The 14,770-nt window shown below is 49.3% G+C and overlaps 2 protein-coding genes across 4 annotated transcripts in view; both read right to left on the bottom strand.

Annotated features, from left to right (window-relative positions):
• The window catches only part of LOC310660724 (uncharacterized protein), a gene marked incomplete at its 3' end in the record, with an annotated part of 176,638 nt that overhangs the window by 3,718 nt on the left and 158,150 nt on the right, over positions 1 to 14,770 (bottom strand). The gene's annotated exons all lie outside the window — the stretch shown is intronic.
• Positions 4,712 to 14,730, bottom strand: LOC310661279 (endosome-associated-trafficking regulator 1-like). Of its 3 annotated transcripts, XM_083407111.1 has the most exons (8): positions 14,561 to 14,730; positions 13,475 to 13,638; positions 12,526 to 12,900; positions 11,116 to 11,189; positions 10,231 to 10,342; positions 9,445 to 9,507; positions 8,459 to 8,598; positions 4,712 to 5,911 (listed from the first exon to the last, which is right to left on the bottom strand). In XM_083407111.1, the coding sequence occupies exons 1-8, from the start codon at positions 14,634 to 14,636 to the stop codon at positions 5,818 to 5,820; spliced, it is 1,098 nt and encodes a 365-aa protein (XP_083263237.1). In that variant the 5' UTR covers positions 14,637 to 14,730; the 3' UTR covers positions 4,712 to 5,817. The 3 variants fall into 3 exon arrangements, with proteins under 3 accessions (XP_083263237.1, XP_083263239.1, XP_083263238.1); XM_083407113.1 differs by lacking the exon at positions 8,459 to 8,598 and having other exon boundaries at positions 14,561 to 14,717; XM_083407112.1 differs by lacking the exon at positions 9,445 to 9,507 and having other exon boundaries at positions 14,561 to 14,717.

The following is a 14,770-nucleotide window of genomic DNA, read 5'->3' as shown; positions in this document are numbered from 1 at the left end:
CTTAGCCAGATTTTTAGTTGGGGCAGTACTTTTGTTAGCGGGGCAGAACTTCAGTTTGCTGTGTATTTTTATTGAATTTAATTTATTTAGGGGCAGCAGCTGCCCCCCCCTACGTCCATGCATGCCAACATATGCAACAAACACCAGCAACCACTTCTCTGCCAAACAGCCTTGAGTGCAGCATTGTATTGCAGAAATGGTGGCAGGGAGTGGTTTCTTTTGCAAAAAAATCTCCAGAAACCTGTGAAAGGAGAGTTGTAGAGAGAAAGAGGTTATTAAGGAAAAGCTTAAATCCCCTGCCTGGTTACTAGAAAAGCTAACCAACAGACTAAAATTGACACGGGGAAAAATAGAAGAAGATGCCATCACCCTGGTATTGCATACACAGCCCAACAAGTCAATGACAAAAACCCACCGACAGCATGCGAAGCAAGATGGCTCACTTGAGCCAGCAATCACCTCCCCATACAAACAAATCTCACTTCCGCCAACTAAAGACAACCAACCATGCACCCCCCTCACTGCCAAGGAAATATAATAAACGGATAGAAAGAGAACCTACCCAAGTGACACTGAATTGTAGGACTGATTTCATTGCCTCTCGTTTACTGAACTGTAATCTCCCATATTCTATTTTATCGAACACTGCTTCAGTGACTTTTTGTTGCGAAGAGGTTTATAAATCTGCAAATGCGCCTTTTCATGGGCTTATTTCAAAACGCTGTCAATGGTTTAGAATCATAGTTCAGGAGTCCTCTTCTATGCTCATATGCTTGCCCAAGTCCCAAACTCCAGAACGCTGCTTTAAAGAAACAAAATCCAATTTCTTCCTATGTCACACACTGGCCTTTAGAATGCCACCGTGGTCCGCCTTCGAATACGAGGACTTTTGTGCCCCTGTGTGCATCTTCACAGAAAGGTAGTTTTCAAATCTCCATTCCGCCATCGCACGGCACCAGTCAAAATCCTCCACTAGGAAATGTCCAGAACCACAGAAGCCCTAATGAGGTGAAGCTGATGATCCTTGGTACATCTTGACAGGCCCTTTGAAAGCGACTAAGGTGTAGAACAGATCTAAAGGGACATTTCAAATAGGTGAAAGTCACGTGCTACGTTAAAATTGGTATTTATACTTGTAGAATACTACACACTGTTGCAAGATCAACACGCGAGGTAACACCACAGGTGCTTGGAGCATCATCACTCTTTAACCCCTGTGAATATCAAGCCATGTAACATGCTACACAGCTTGAGTTTTCCTTGTACAGTACTGCCATCTGCTGCATTTTGACATTATGACCAGCAGCAGTGGAGAACCCACACACACACATGCACTAAAATTAGAAAATAAAAGATAGTAAGTCCACTCAAAAGTATATGCCTTGTGCCATAACTTTCTGTTTCTTTAATTTTGCAAGCAGCACTCTGTGGCATAATCTGCAGAAATATTTCAACAGATGCAAAAGGGCAGAAACTGCTGTTCAGTAATTTGCTTACATTTCCCATCATGCAAGCTTGTGCATTACAAATCTTTTTTAATTTCCCGATTTTGTGAACAAATGCAAACTAAAACAGTCAATCATTCTAGTTTGCGACACACAGCATGAATCCCACTTTCTAGTTATTCTTTGGGCTCACTTGTTAAAAATTAATCATCCTAACGTTAGAAAACCTCCTCTTGAGAGCTATATATAAAAGCTGAGCAAACTCTTTTTCTGGCTGGTCCGAAAGTAGTGGAATACCAGACATTATTACAGTTAGTTTCACTAACCTAAGTTCCATCCCACTACTAGCTTTGACTGGTCTTTTCCCCCATCCCTTTTTTGGTTTTTTAAATAACCAGTTTTATAAACAATGATCATAGGAATAAATGATAAAAATAAATAGACCATGTCTTATGTCATTTGTTTGTCACAAAAATAGCACAATAAATTTACCATAATATCTACAACATATGGTTCAATGTGTAAATTTTTGAATCATAAACTGGTTTTAATAAAAACAGAAACAAAGGGGAAACAGGGTAGAACAGATTTAACAGGTAACATTCAACATTACATAGCTAAACCCTTTGTGGTTGGCTTAGAATAAGTATGAAAGATAGTCATTTTTCCTTTTATGTTACCAATGAAACAATATAAAGTTAGTCTATTGATGAACGTGGAGGGCGGGGGGGGGGGGAGTTCAAAGTGAAGAGGTTTTGCGAGACTCTGGAGGTCACCCCCGGAGGTCAGCTCCTGCTGAGGCTGCAGAGATGGTAACTCAGAGCTGCTGCCTTCCCTGCTGTTTTGCTACACAAGCAGCGCTGCCGAGTGACCTGGGCCGGGGGCATGGAGGTCCCTCTGGGCCTGGAAAGCACCAGCTGGGCTGCGGGAGTTGCCAGGAGGAAGCGTAGGAGGCGCCACCCAATAGCCTTCGGGACTCCCCTCCACCCTGGCTGACTCCTGAGCCTTTCCTTCTCCTGAAGATATCTGGCAAGGCAGTGGATTCTTCCTTTCTCGCCAATGAATCGAGCCACAAGGCAGCGGAGGTTTTCCTTCTCCCGGATGCAAGGCAGGGGTCCGCTAGAGTGCAGGGCAGATCTGGAGCGCTGCCCCGGCAGCAGGGGCGGCAGGGGGCGCTGCGGGCAACGCGGCCTCCTGGCGAAGCCGACTTCCGCCCGATGGTGGGCGGGGCCGGGGGGAGCCGCAGAGCTACGAAACATGGAGAGGGGTCCCGGCCCGCCCTGCGCCGGGCACTTCCGGGCTCAGGCTGCCTTCCATCCACGCGGAGACGGGCGCGTCCGCGAGAACAACCGGTGCTGCGCGGGGGGGGGGGGGGGCGTTGAACATTGATGCCGGAGGAAGGGGGCAGCTCGGAGGCCCGTCTCCCTCCTGGGGGAGGCGCCCCCGCTTGAAAGCAGGGCTGGTCCCCGAGCCCCCCAGGCAAGCCGGCTCGGAGCAGGGCTCTCTCCTGGCAGGGAGGACCACCAACACAACACGGGTGCTGACCCTCCACACGTGCCGAGGAGGAAGCGAGCAGGGGAGATGGCAATGCTGTCCTCGTTGTGCGGAGCTGGAGTAGCCTTCACGTCTGGTGTGGACGGAAGGAGAGCCATTCCGAGTCTCCCTCTTCCCCGAGGCTCTTCGCATCCGTCTGTCTCAGGAGACAATGGAGTGCGCCTTCGGGGGTGACTCCGGGCGCCTGGAGGTCCTGGGCTGCCCAGAGGACAAGATCTCTCTTGATCCTCTGACCTGGTCCAAAGGGAAGCAGATCAATACATTGGGCATGTTATGTGATCCGTGATCCGTTTTCCTGAGCTTGAGTCTGGACTAAGGATTCGGAGCTGCTGTGTTCTGATTCCATACAGGATGTTCAATCACAGAACTTTTCAGGATTTGGGCCTCTGCCATTGGCCCTTGAACTCTTGAGTTGTGATTCGCAGGTTGGAAGTTAAGACAGCAAATCACGTTGGAGATGGGAGTGGACCAGGCTTTCAGAAATGTATATAAGCAGTTGCTTTGCCCGTTTCCCAGTTATGTAGTTCAATGAAGGTTCTTGCTGTTATCACTGTCTTGCCATGTGGGGACCCACCTACAGTTCAGGGCACCAGCTAGGCTGCAGGAGTTGCCAGAAGGAGGCAAACAAGTGGCTTGAGAGACAGGTGGTAAAGTAGCAGATAAAAAGGCAAATGGCCCTGGAAGGTGAAAACCCCCAGAACAGAGGCCTCGTGGACATTTTTTTCGTACTTTGCAATGGTGCTTTTTTTACAGCAAAACCCAATTGTCAAGAGTAATCCAGTATTAAATCCAGAAATCTGAACATGGCCCAGCAGTTTTGCATCCTGGTCCACCAAATATTAAGAATCCCAAGCAAGCAAGGTTTATCCTATTTCTTGTAGTGGCCGGTGCTTCACATGGTGCCTTACAAATAGTGCAAGCTTATTTATTACACCATGTCTGCACATTATTTCAGCCTTGCAATAAAAAGCATAAAGCCTGTTAGTGACTGATCTGCCTGTTTGGAGAGTCCACCTTTTCTCTGATGTGCAAAGGCTGAGCACGGAGTCCTCCTCTCTGCTGGTACATCCTGTGCCTTGTTATAGGCAGCTTCCCGTCTCCCACATTGGATAAACCTTTCCAAAGTTTCAACAAAATTGTAAGGGACAAAGAGGCAAAATGTGGAAAACCACATGACTAGAGCACAAGAGCACCATTTCAAATGGCTAGTATGCCTTTATTCTGGTCATTTTTTATTTTTTACTGTTAATGATCCGTTACAGCCTCATAACAGGAACCTCTTTCGGCTGAAGAGCAAGGTTTTTTTAAATTCCCTATATCTAGACCTTTAAGGACTTGCAGACCCAATTCAATAGGCAGCTTCCATTTTAAAATTTCAGTCTGCTAAAAGCTTTCCTATTCGACAAAACTCATGCAGGAAATTGAGATATTTTAAGACCTCATCTCTGATTTTAAATTTTTTTCTTTTTACATGGCTTTTGTGTCACTGGTTTCAGCAGCTATTAATGAGGATATAACCAAAAGGCAAAGAGAAACATCTGCAGCCTGCTCCTGGATCTCTGCTCCTTGGTGGGGAGATATTCCAGGAAGGGCTAGAATCTGCACTCATAATTTATTCACTTATGAGTATATATACCCTGCCTACTAACTGAAAGATGTGAAAGGGTGTGTGTGATTATAGCAAAACCAAACAGGAAAAGAAAAGAGTGCTCTGCAGTTATAAATTGATTTTATTTTGAAAATAATGCTATTATTAATCCTAGGATAGGAGGAAAGCTTCAGAATTAGGCATTCAAGAAGCGTTTGTTAAATCCAAAACTTTTGCTATATAAAAAGGTGATAATGGAACTCCCTTGCATTGCTCCTTTAAAGCAAAAGGTTACCAACCTCTCTTCAAAGCCTGACACCTTCCCTGCATCTTCCATATAAATATATCTTTTAAAATTCTTCCAGGCCTTTTAAACCCCTGCAATTTTAACAGATTATGTGATTGTCATGTTTTGAGCTATTGCTTACAAGCTGTGTAACTTTATCTTTGCTTCTCTTTCTGCCAGGAAGGATTTTCTTTAAATGCTGCAAGCTGTAATTTTTATAATAGAGGAACCCCCCCCCCCATTTAAGTGTGTTCAATTCATGCACAACTGTGCATATGCGTAGCACCAAAAACCCAATGGGGGAGAGACCTGAAGAGCCTCTACAAAACCCCAATGCACCTCCAGCCGACAAAGACTCCCTGGAGCCCAGAGGGCGTCCTCTTTAGGGTCTGGAAAAGAGCTCCTTGCAAGCTGAAGTCGCAGCAGGGTGCCCCCCATTTTTGCACATTTCACTTATGCGCGCAGGGGACCAGAACGTTACCCCCGTGTAAACGGGGAGTCGCCTGTACAGAATTTCTAAAAGGTTTTAGTGTTTTCATGCTGGGTCTTTACCGAGCAGTCATCTCTAACTAGAAGCCAGAAACACATGAGGATGCATTCAGTGACAAAGGCAAGCGGACTGCAGTCACAAGAGAAGCCCACGGGGGGGGGGGGCAGGGGGGAGGCAAGAGCTGAAAAAGCAGATGCAAAGGTATGAGAGAGGAGCCAGGAGGTGCACCCAGTGAGGAACTGGAGAGTGATGGCAGAGACCAGTGAGGAAGAAGATGTGTCTCAGCATCAAAAGCATCTGGAGGTGTTGGGCACAGGTGTGTAGACACACAGGTGTCTTTGCCCCCACCGATGATGATCCTTCACAAGGTCCTGTAGCCCCTGGGCAGGAAAAGGGCTTCCTCCACCCCCCTTTCAAACCCTTAAGCCTTTGCTTAAGTCCTGTGCCACAATGTTTAGGAAGACCCTTGTGGTATCTCGGAGATTTTGTCCAGTGACTTCAGCAGTTCAGCCACCACCTGCAGCTCTTTCGCGCCAGAGAGCAGCTGCCTGGAATGAAAGCAGGAGGTTGTTAGAAAGAAAGGGGGGGAGGGATGAATGAATGAATGTGAGAGTGACTGCTTAGGCCAGGAATTACTTATTTATAAAAATATTTGTATGACCACTGTATCATAAAGATATATATCAAAGCAGTTTACAGCAATAAAAACATAAAACCATACAATAAAAACCACAAAAAGTTAAAAACAAACATCCATTAACCATTGTAGAAGGATGCATTCTAAATTGTCCATGGAGGCCTAGCAGAACAAAAATGTTTTCAGCAGGTGTTTAAAAGTTGGCATTGAAAAAGTTGGCTTGCTGAATCTCCAGTGGCAGAGAGTACCACAGGACTGGACCAAAGACAGTAAAGGCTCAGTTTCTTGTTACTGTCAAATGAACCTCACCAAGGAACGCCCAACAGCCCTCCTGCAGATGATCTTGGTGATCAAGCTGCGGCATAAAGGTCTGGGATAGAAGAGTTCAGGGGCTCCCTGAGGCACCCTGGGCCTATTGAACCTGGCACAGCAATAAGTGGGCTTACTGGCAACTCCCTTATCCCCAACTGCACCCTTGGCAGGTTTTCAAGGAGGCCATGAAAGCATTTGGCTCAGAATAGAAGCTGGCCTACGCAGACATGGACATCTGAGTGAACTTTGGGGAACCCGGATAAAGTGGACCAGAGACTGAGCTGCATTCCTGAGCTGCACACAATTCAAGAGAAGCCCAAGCTATTACTTCCATCTCTTTCGATTACAGATACAGGTAACTCCCATCCTGAATGCTAAGGGAAGTGCAGGGCTTGGGGGCGGGGGCTCTGCCAGGGTCCCAGCCCCCCCCTGCCTCCTCCTCAAAGCTGGGCAAGTACTTACAAGGCTTTGGCATGTCATACCGGTTGCAGACAGATCATTAAAAAAACACAATACTCCCCTAGTAACACAAAATGCTGGGCTCCCTCTGTTTCCACCCAACTCGGACTTGTCCACACTGAACATCTGTGGCTCTGTGGGATTTCACATAGGAGGCTGGAAAATGCCAGAGGCAGAACTTGGGAGAGTCTGCCTGCAAAACTAGCCCTCTGCTACAGCCCTTCCCAAGTTTGTCTTGATGGCAAGGGCTGAGGACTGAAACCATGCTTCGTTTTCAGGGTTGTAGCTCCACACGCAGAAGGTCCTGGGTTCCATTTCCAATGGAATCTGCGGGAGACCCCCTGCCTAAAACCCTGGAGAGCTGCTGCCAGTCAGTGTAGACAATACAAAGTTAGATGGACCAATGGTTCTGACTCTGTAGAAGGCAGCTTCCTAAGTTTCTACCCTGTTCCCCTTTTTAACTCATGGCTGCTGCTTTGAAGTTTCAGGGTCTTCAAGGAAGCGGCCTGTTGGGGGCTTGTGGAAGTCGGCTGGAGTTCATCACATCTCTCGCTGTGTGCTGGAGGCCCAGCAGAGTCTTCAGAGATGCCTTGGCTATGGGGAAAACTCATCTCCCACACAGTTCAGAGGAACCAAGTGCTTCTTGTCTCCACACGCAAGACGAATCTAAACACTACTGACTACTGTATTGGCCCGAATATAAGCCACACTTTTTTTTCCAAATTCCGACTGTGAAAAGTTAAAGTGTGGCTTAAATTCGTTACCTTACAAAAATTGGCTTTTACAATATCGCTGCTGAAACAGACATATGGTAAAATGGAACACTATTTTTTTTATTGCCGATTTGCAAGCTTGAGACTGTTGTGCAATTAACCCACAGCATTTTATTCTACATTTGCCATTTACAGGTGTGAGTGCCTGCGGAATTGTAGCAACTGAATAGCGATTTCAGTGATTGTTTGGTAACTTTTGCTGGCTTGCAAGATCGAAGGCTTAAATTGGCTCAGTTACAATTCTACCAACCACAGCAATTTTCAGCCTGTAACTCAATTTTAAGGGAGCGGCTTATATTCGGGTATTGTCTTTTTTTCCTCCCCCCCCCCCCTAAATTTTAAAGGTGCAGCTTATTTATGGGTATGGCTTATATTTGGGCCAGTATGGTACTATATAGTTCTTTAGGTCTCTGAATTAAAGATACATGTGGACAGAGAGATCTGCTAACACATGGTCTGATAATGCCAAAGTTGCAGGTTCCCTCCCTGCATGGGACAGCTGCATACTCCTGCATTGCAGAGGGTTGGACTAGATGATCCTCAGGGTCCCTTCCAATTCTATGATTCCATGCTAGCTAATGCTACTGAGTAAAACCCATCCTCACAGTCTCAGTCAAACAGGACCGGACAAGGAGAAGACAGAAGCAGTGCCCTAGAGACTGTTATCCTTGTCTTCTCATTCCTGAAACAATGAGGGCGAATGTCTCTGCAAGTCAAACCACTGACCGCTGATGTTGCTATGTTGCCTGGCACCTTATCTCAGAGCATGTGTGTGTGTGTGTGTGTGATGTGCCAACTCAAGGCCTGGACTGCGTCATTTAACTCATTTGTTTACATCACGCAAGATGGCTCATCTATCTTTCGTTGAGTTGCAAGTTGATTTTAATGTACAGATGCCGGATGTTGAAATGTACCTGATGGATGGTTGGGACTTTGTGATGACGGCGAGGAGATTCTGCAAGGCAGCACTGGCATTTTGCTGCACTATGGCCAGGTTAGCCGAGTGGCTAGATTTCAAGGCTTCATTTTCTAACCTGTAGTTCTCCACCTGAACCTTTAAGGTAAAAAACAGGAGGGGGGATACATCAGTGGCTCACCACCCCCAGCTACAGAGACATGTGGATAAAAAGCACAGAGGAGCTAGCTCAAAGGATCCTGGAGATGCCAGCAAGCAAGATTAGTTGAGGATGTTATTGCAAACAATGCAAGTCTGCTAAGCAGGTTTTTTTTTAAAAAAAGCATTTTTCACCCTGCTTTTTCTGCCAAAACGTGTATTTAAAGCCCTTGGCTTCCCCCAAAGCATCCTGGGAACTGTAGTTAACCCCAAATAACTATAACACCCAGCACCCTTAAACTACATTTCCCAGGATTCTTTGGGAGAAGCCAGGTGCTTTGAATTTATGGCGTGTAGCTAGCCACACACACAACACGTGGTCTGGGCAAGTTTCCTGGCAAAGGAGTTCAGCCGTGTCTCGCCTTCAACCTGCAACGTCTCCTCAGCCTCATAAACAGAACAGAAGCGCCTGGGGGCTGGGTCAGGCCAGGGGCCCGTCTGGCTCCTCACCCTGTTCTCACAGGGGCCAACCAAATGCTCATGATATGATGCAAGCAAGAGCCAACTTTCCCCTCTCGCCCTTTCCAGCAACTGGGATTCAGAAGCTGCCTCTGCCATCCTGGCTAGGAGCCAGCTTAGTCCTCCCCTCCTCCCTCAATCGGTCTAATCCTCATTTGGAGCCTTCCAGGTGGGTGACCTTCATGGCCTCTTGCGGGAGAGTCCCCCAGTTTAACTCTCCACCCTCCTCAGCTTTGCCTTAGCAGGTGCTCAGAAACACAAATGCTTGGCTTTTAAAAAGGACTGAGAAGAAAAGGAGACCCAACGGAGCAGGCCCCCAGGCCGTACCTGGAGGAGGGCGTTGTGCTGCTTCAGCTTCACAGTGCTGGTTTCAGCCTTCATGGCCCGTTTCTGGAATAGAGAAGAGAAGGGCTGGTCACTGGAGCCGGAAGAATAAAAAGGGGGGGGGGGCGGGGAGACCCTGAGGTCCCGCTATCAGTCAGAGGCAGTAGGCCTCTCACGACCAGCTACCTGGAGCCACATGCCCTCCTTGTGGGCTTTCCACGGGGGGGGGGGGGGGAGCAGCGTCCCACCAGAGTCTAGGAGCAGAATCCCCCCACCTGCTCGCTGTTATGAGCTTCCATTACAGATGGATCACATTCCCGTTTCGCACAGCTTTCCAGGGGCCACACGCAGGACCAGAGGAAAGAGTGCAGAGCAGCTGAGATAAAGTTGACCTTTTGTGCAGTTGGCATCTTTCTCCAGGCCCTCAGAAGGCAGCCTTCTCTCAAGGACACCGTCCAGGCTGGCAGAAGCCCTCAAGGGGGCAGGAAGTAAGGCTGATTTGGGGGTGGCCTGTGGAGGGTCTTTGGGGCTGGCAGCCTCTCCACGAGCTGCTGGGAGGAGCTGCCCATTGCCCCACCACCACCAAGAGATGGGTCAAGCGAGAGGGGCAGGTAGAGAGATCTGCTTCCATCTGAGATCTCAGAAACAAATTGAGGATAACAGAGACCACTGTCCCCTACAAACCAGGTGTATTATTCAGCAGTTGAGACACAGGGAAGAGTGCCCATTACAGAGCCATCCCAGGGCTGGGAGGACCACGGTCTTCCTCCCCTGGCAGGCCAGACTCACCGCCATCAGCTCAAGGTTCTCCTCCACCTGCTGCACCATCGCCTCCAAGTCCCGCGTCTCCTTCTCCTCTTTCCGCCGACTCTCCTCCAGGGTCCTTTCCAGCTGCTTGATTCTAGTTTACAAAAGGCAACAGCAGGGAATCAAGCATTGCCTTTGGGGGGGGGGGGGCTCCCTAGCTCAGCAATTCCCAAACTTTTGGGGGCCACCACCTCCTTGCTTCCATATATTCCTCCCCCCTCGGTGCCCCCTACCCTATAAACAGAATCATTCAGAATAGTGGTTTGCACAGCGCACTAAGGTAACAGCAGAAAAAAAGTTCAAAACAGTAACAATTTATTGCACCTTCATTCAAAATCAAATTAAAACTATTTAAAACAAATTAACAATTGAAGCTTTTAAACAAAACAGATTTGCTGCCTCCTCCTTGCCTCTTAGCGCCCCCCCCCCATCTCACTGCCTCCCAGTGGGATTGGCCATTTTAGTAATCACCTTAGCTGATAAAGGACCAATTCAATTAGTATAAATTTGCAAGAGCATAGCAATACTTTGCAAGTGTGAAAGCCATCATCTCAGAAGAGATGACTCTCCCCCCGCAGGCCCATTCATGGCAAGAGAAAATGACTCTTCAAGAGATTCAAAAAAATTGCAGGTGCAAATATTAAGGACTTATATTAAAAATAATACTATATGTGCTGCTCAATTGATTGGGAACACGTTTTAAGATGACTTAAAGGCATTCTTAATCAATGAATCCAAGTGATTGATTCACTGTTGAAGTCATAACAAAAATACTTTTCGAGGTTTGGTTTGGTTTTTTTTTTTTTTAAGGGCTTGTTATTTAGCTATGTTGGAGGATTTTTTTTGCGAGAAACAGAGTATGTGTACCTCTCTGCCTGACTCTCAGAAACTGCTTGAAGATGGCTGATCTTACTCCTAAACTTGGAATTTTCTTCTTTTAACTGCAAAAGGAAGAGCAAAAGAAATACCTAATTGAACAAATGTTTGCCTCGTATATCAGTAGCAAAGTTGTTTGGATGAAACTGGATTAAGACAATGTGTATTTTGAGATAAAGAAAAACATGAATATCCAATTTTTTGGTCAAGGACCCAGGTTTGACTCTGTTTGCTCTGTCTGCAAAATTAAAGGGATTTTGAATTATTAGGGGGGGGGGGACCGAGGAAGAATCCAGAGTTCATGGAGCCCAGAGGATGAAGTCAGGATGTTGAAGGTGCCTTTAGGGTAGCCATATTTCAAACAAACCAAGACATATCAGGAATTTTCCTGATGTATGGCAAGCCTACTTTAAGACACCAAAACCCCATCTCTCCACAACCAGGTTCCTGGCTGGGATCCACACTAGTACAGGGCCTCCAAGTAGCCTTTGAGCAGTCCCTGGGGTGAGTTTCAACAGTGTGTGTGATTTGGGGGAAGTGGGGAGTGGAACAACTCTCACTGTTAATTATAATAACCACCTGATGTTTTTAAATACTAGTTTACAACAGTCTTGTTAATAATTTTAATGTTTATTGTAAGCTACTCATAAGATTTGTTACATTCAAGAGGCATATGAATAAAACAAAAAATTAATGGGGGGGAGATACTGCTCCTCCCGAAAAGCCTGAGGTGAACACAGGCCCCTGGGGGCCCATATGGTCCAGCCTACACAGAGGCCCCAATGGAAAGCCCACAAGCGGGGCCTGAGTGCAACAGCAACTCTTCAGCTGTGCTCCCACCAGCTGGCATTCCGGGGTAGACTGCCCCTGGGCAGGGAGGCTCCTGCTATCCCACTAAACCAGGCATAGGCAAACTCAGCCCTCCAGATGTTTTGAGGCTACAAGTCCCATCATCCCTGACCGCTGGTCCTGTTAGCTAGGGGTGATGGGAGTTGTAGTCCCAAAACATCTGGAGGGTCGAGTTTGCCTATGCCTGCACTAAATATTCATATGGAGAACTAAGCTGGATTGGCCCAAAGGGAGCCCATCTGGTCCCGCCTCCTGTCCTCACAGTGGCCAACCAAGATGCCGCAACGAGAAGCCCCAAAACAGGACTGGAGCAAGAGCTCAGAAGCATTACTGCCTCCAACAGGGGCGGCGGCAAAAATAAATTGGGTGGCAGGAATTAAGAAGGGCTACAGAACACTTCCTTCCCTTGCCCAGCCTGGGACTTGAGAACCTCGAAGCAGACCCATTTGCCAGGGAGCAATCCTGGCCTCCCAGCTCATTCAGGAGACGTGGAAGGAGGAGCATTAGGAAGAGACCCAAGCAGCCTACAATTCAGATTCCCATCTTCCTCACTTCTTCGTAAGTCGGCTGGCAAGGAGGCAGATAAAAGCTGTCCCCCCCGGCAGCTCCATCCACAGGCAAGCTCTGGTCCTCCTTGGCCCCCAGCTTCCACGGAGTAAGCCTCTGGAGCTCAGACAGGTCAGAGGGATTGCAGCAGAGAGAGTCACGGGTGCTGTCCAAGGAGGTGCTGGGCATCCTGCCCAGGTGGGCCTCTTCAACGGCTGATGGCTGGTAGGTGCTGCTCCATTCGCTGTCCTCGTCTTCATCCTCCAGCGAGGAGTTAGTTGCCATTGGGTTCGGCGGGGGAAACAGCTTGTGGAAGGCCACATCCAAAGACCCAGGGGACGAGGTGCTGTCGTCCAGGAGGAGTGAGAACCTGGAGGAATCCTAAAATGTCAAAGGGGGGAAATCTGTTCTCAGCCTAAGGAAGAGCCTTGGGATACTTCAAAAACGCAGCCCATCACTCAGGAATAGAAACCCATGGATACCTGACTGTAGTTGCTTAAGAGCAGCCCAGAGAGAAGCGGCTCCGCTGCAGCTCCCAAACACCGTGTGTGTGTGTTTGTGTGTGTGTGTGACTCTCCCCTCTCCCCTGCCTTTGACTCCCAGAGGGGGCTGTAAGGGCCTGCCTGAGCCTGAGGGGGTGCAGGCAGCACAGGCACAGCTTTCCCACCGCTGGAGGAGGAGGGGGGAAAGGAGGAGCCATGCAGGACAGCAGCGCCCCCCTCTCACCGCGCAGCCCCTTGGCACCTGGGGCAGGTCTCTCCTCCCGGCCCCCCCTTTCCTCCGCCAGTAGCCTTCTCTCTGCAGAGCCACTACTCTTCCCACCGGTGGCGCAGGAAAGAGGGAGGCCTGTGAGTGCGAGGAGGTGTGGGAGGTTCCTCTGGGGGAGGGGGACTCAGCCACTTGCCCCCTTGATTCCTGGTGCCCCCCATCGCCTGCTTTGCCCCCCAGGCCTTACCTTGGGGCTGCTGGTGCTTGACCCCGAGGAGGCCAGGGCAACGCCGCTCAGCCCCTTTGCTTCCTCCAGGACAGGGGCTGCCAAATACTGGTTCTTGCTCCGCACAAACTCCTTGAAGGAGAAGGGGTTGGCCTCTTCCTCCTCAGGTGCAATGGAAGATCCAACTGGAGGAGGAAGCCAAGGAAGGAAGGAAGCCTTACAAACAGGGGAAGGAATAAGAGGGAAGATCTGGGACTGGGGGGGGGGGATGCCCACCCCCACCCCAGGGATGCTCATTTTGCTTGCAGCTGCAAACACACACCTGCCTTGACTATGATAAGGGGCGACTTTTATGGCTCCCCCTGGAAAAAACAGGAGAGACGCCTAGCAGTTAGAGCAAGGGCCAGTCCACTGTCCCTCAGACCTTGTGGGGGACCAGACTATTTTTTGGGGGGAGGGGATGAACGAATTCCTATGCCCCACAAATAACCCAGAGATGCATTTTAAATAAAAGCACACTTTCTACTCATGTAAAAACACACTGATTTCCGGACTGTCTGCGGGCCAGATTTAGAAGGCGACTGGGCCGGATCTGGCCCCTGGGCCTTAGGTTGCCTACCCATGAGTCAGAGCTTCAGGCTCGGGCCTGGAGAGAGATTCTGGTGGAGCCCCCAGGGGGCATGGCCTGGGGAGCCTCACCTACCTCACAGGGCTGCTGTTGTGGGGATTCAGTGGGGAGACCCGCCCTGGGGTTTGGAAGAAGGGTGCTGTACTAATTTAATTAGTTAATAATGAAAATCATGCCCCCTTTAACTCCCTGGGAATACAAAAGCAGTCAAAAGCAAAGGACTAGTCCCAGAGGGGACTTCCTCCTCCTCCTCTCGCTCGCTCGCAGGAGCCTCGGCTGCCACTTTCCTTTCAGGCGCTTTTTACAACAAAGACCCTCGTTGTTCTTGCCGAGGCAGCGCTCCAGGCAGCTACTGCTGAGCCGCTTCCAAGGGAGGCGCTCTGCACGCGCTCAGGAGCACCGCCCTCCGAGCTCTGCTTCTGACCCTCTTCTCTCCCGGAGCCCCGCCCAAGGCGCTCTGCCCATGCTCAGAGTCCTACCAGCGGGGCCCGCCCGGGGCGGCTGGCGCCCGAAGGAGGCTTCGCCCGCGGCGGGAGGGCGGCCGGGCCCCGCCATGGAGCCGCGCCGAGGGAGCCCCGCCCGCCCCCTTCCCGGGCTCTAGCCGAGCAGGCGCTTCCGGGCGGGAGGGAGAGCCAAGAAACGGCAGAGTCGCACGCGCGGGCCACGACTTCCGGCACTCCTTCGGCACT

The sequence above is a fragment of the Podarcis tiliguerta genome, assembly GCF_965153285.1.
Source record: "Podarcis tiliguerta genome assembly, chromosome: 12".
Taxonomy (NCBI): Eukaryota; Metazoa; Chordata; class Lepidosauria; order Squamata; family Lacertidae; genus Podarcis; species Podarcis tiliguerta.
The sequence above is the reverse complement of the archived record's forward strand: the minus strand, read 5'-3'. Positions and strand labels throughout refer to the sequence as shown.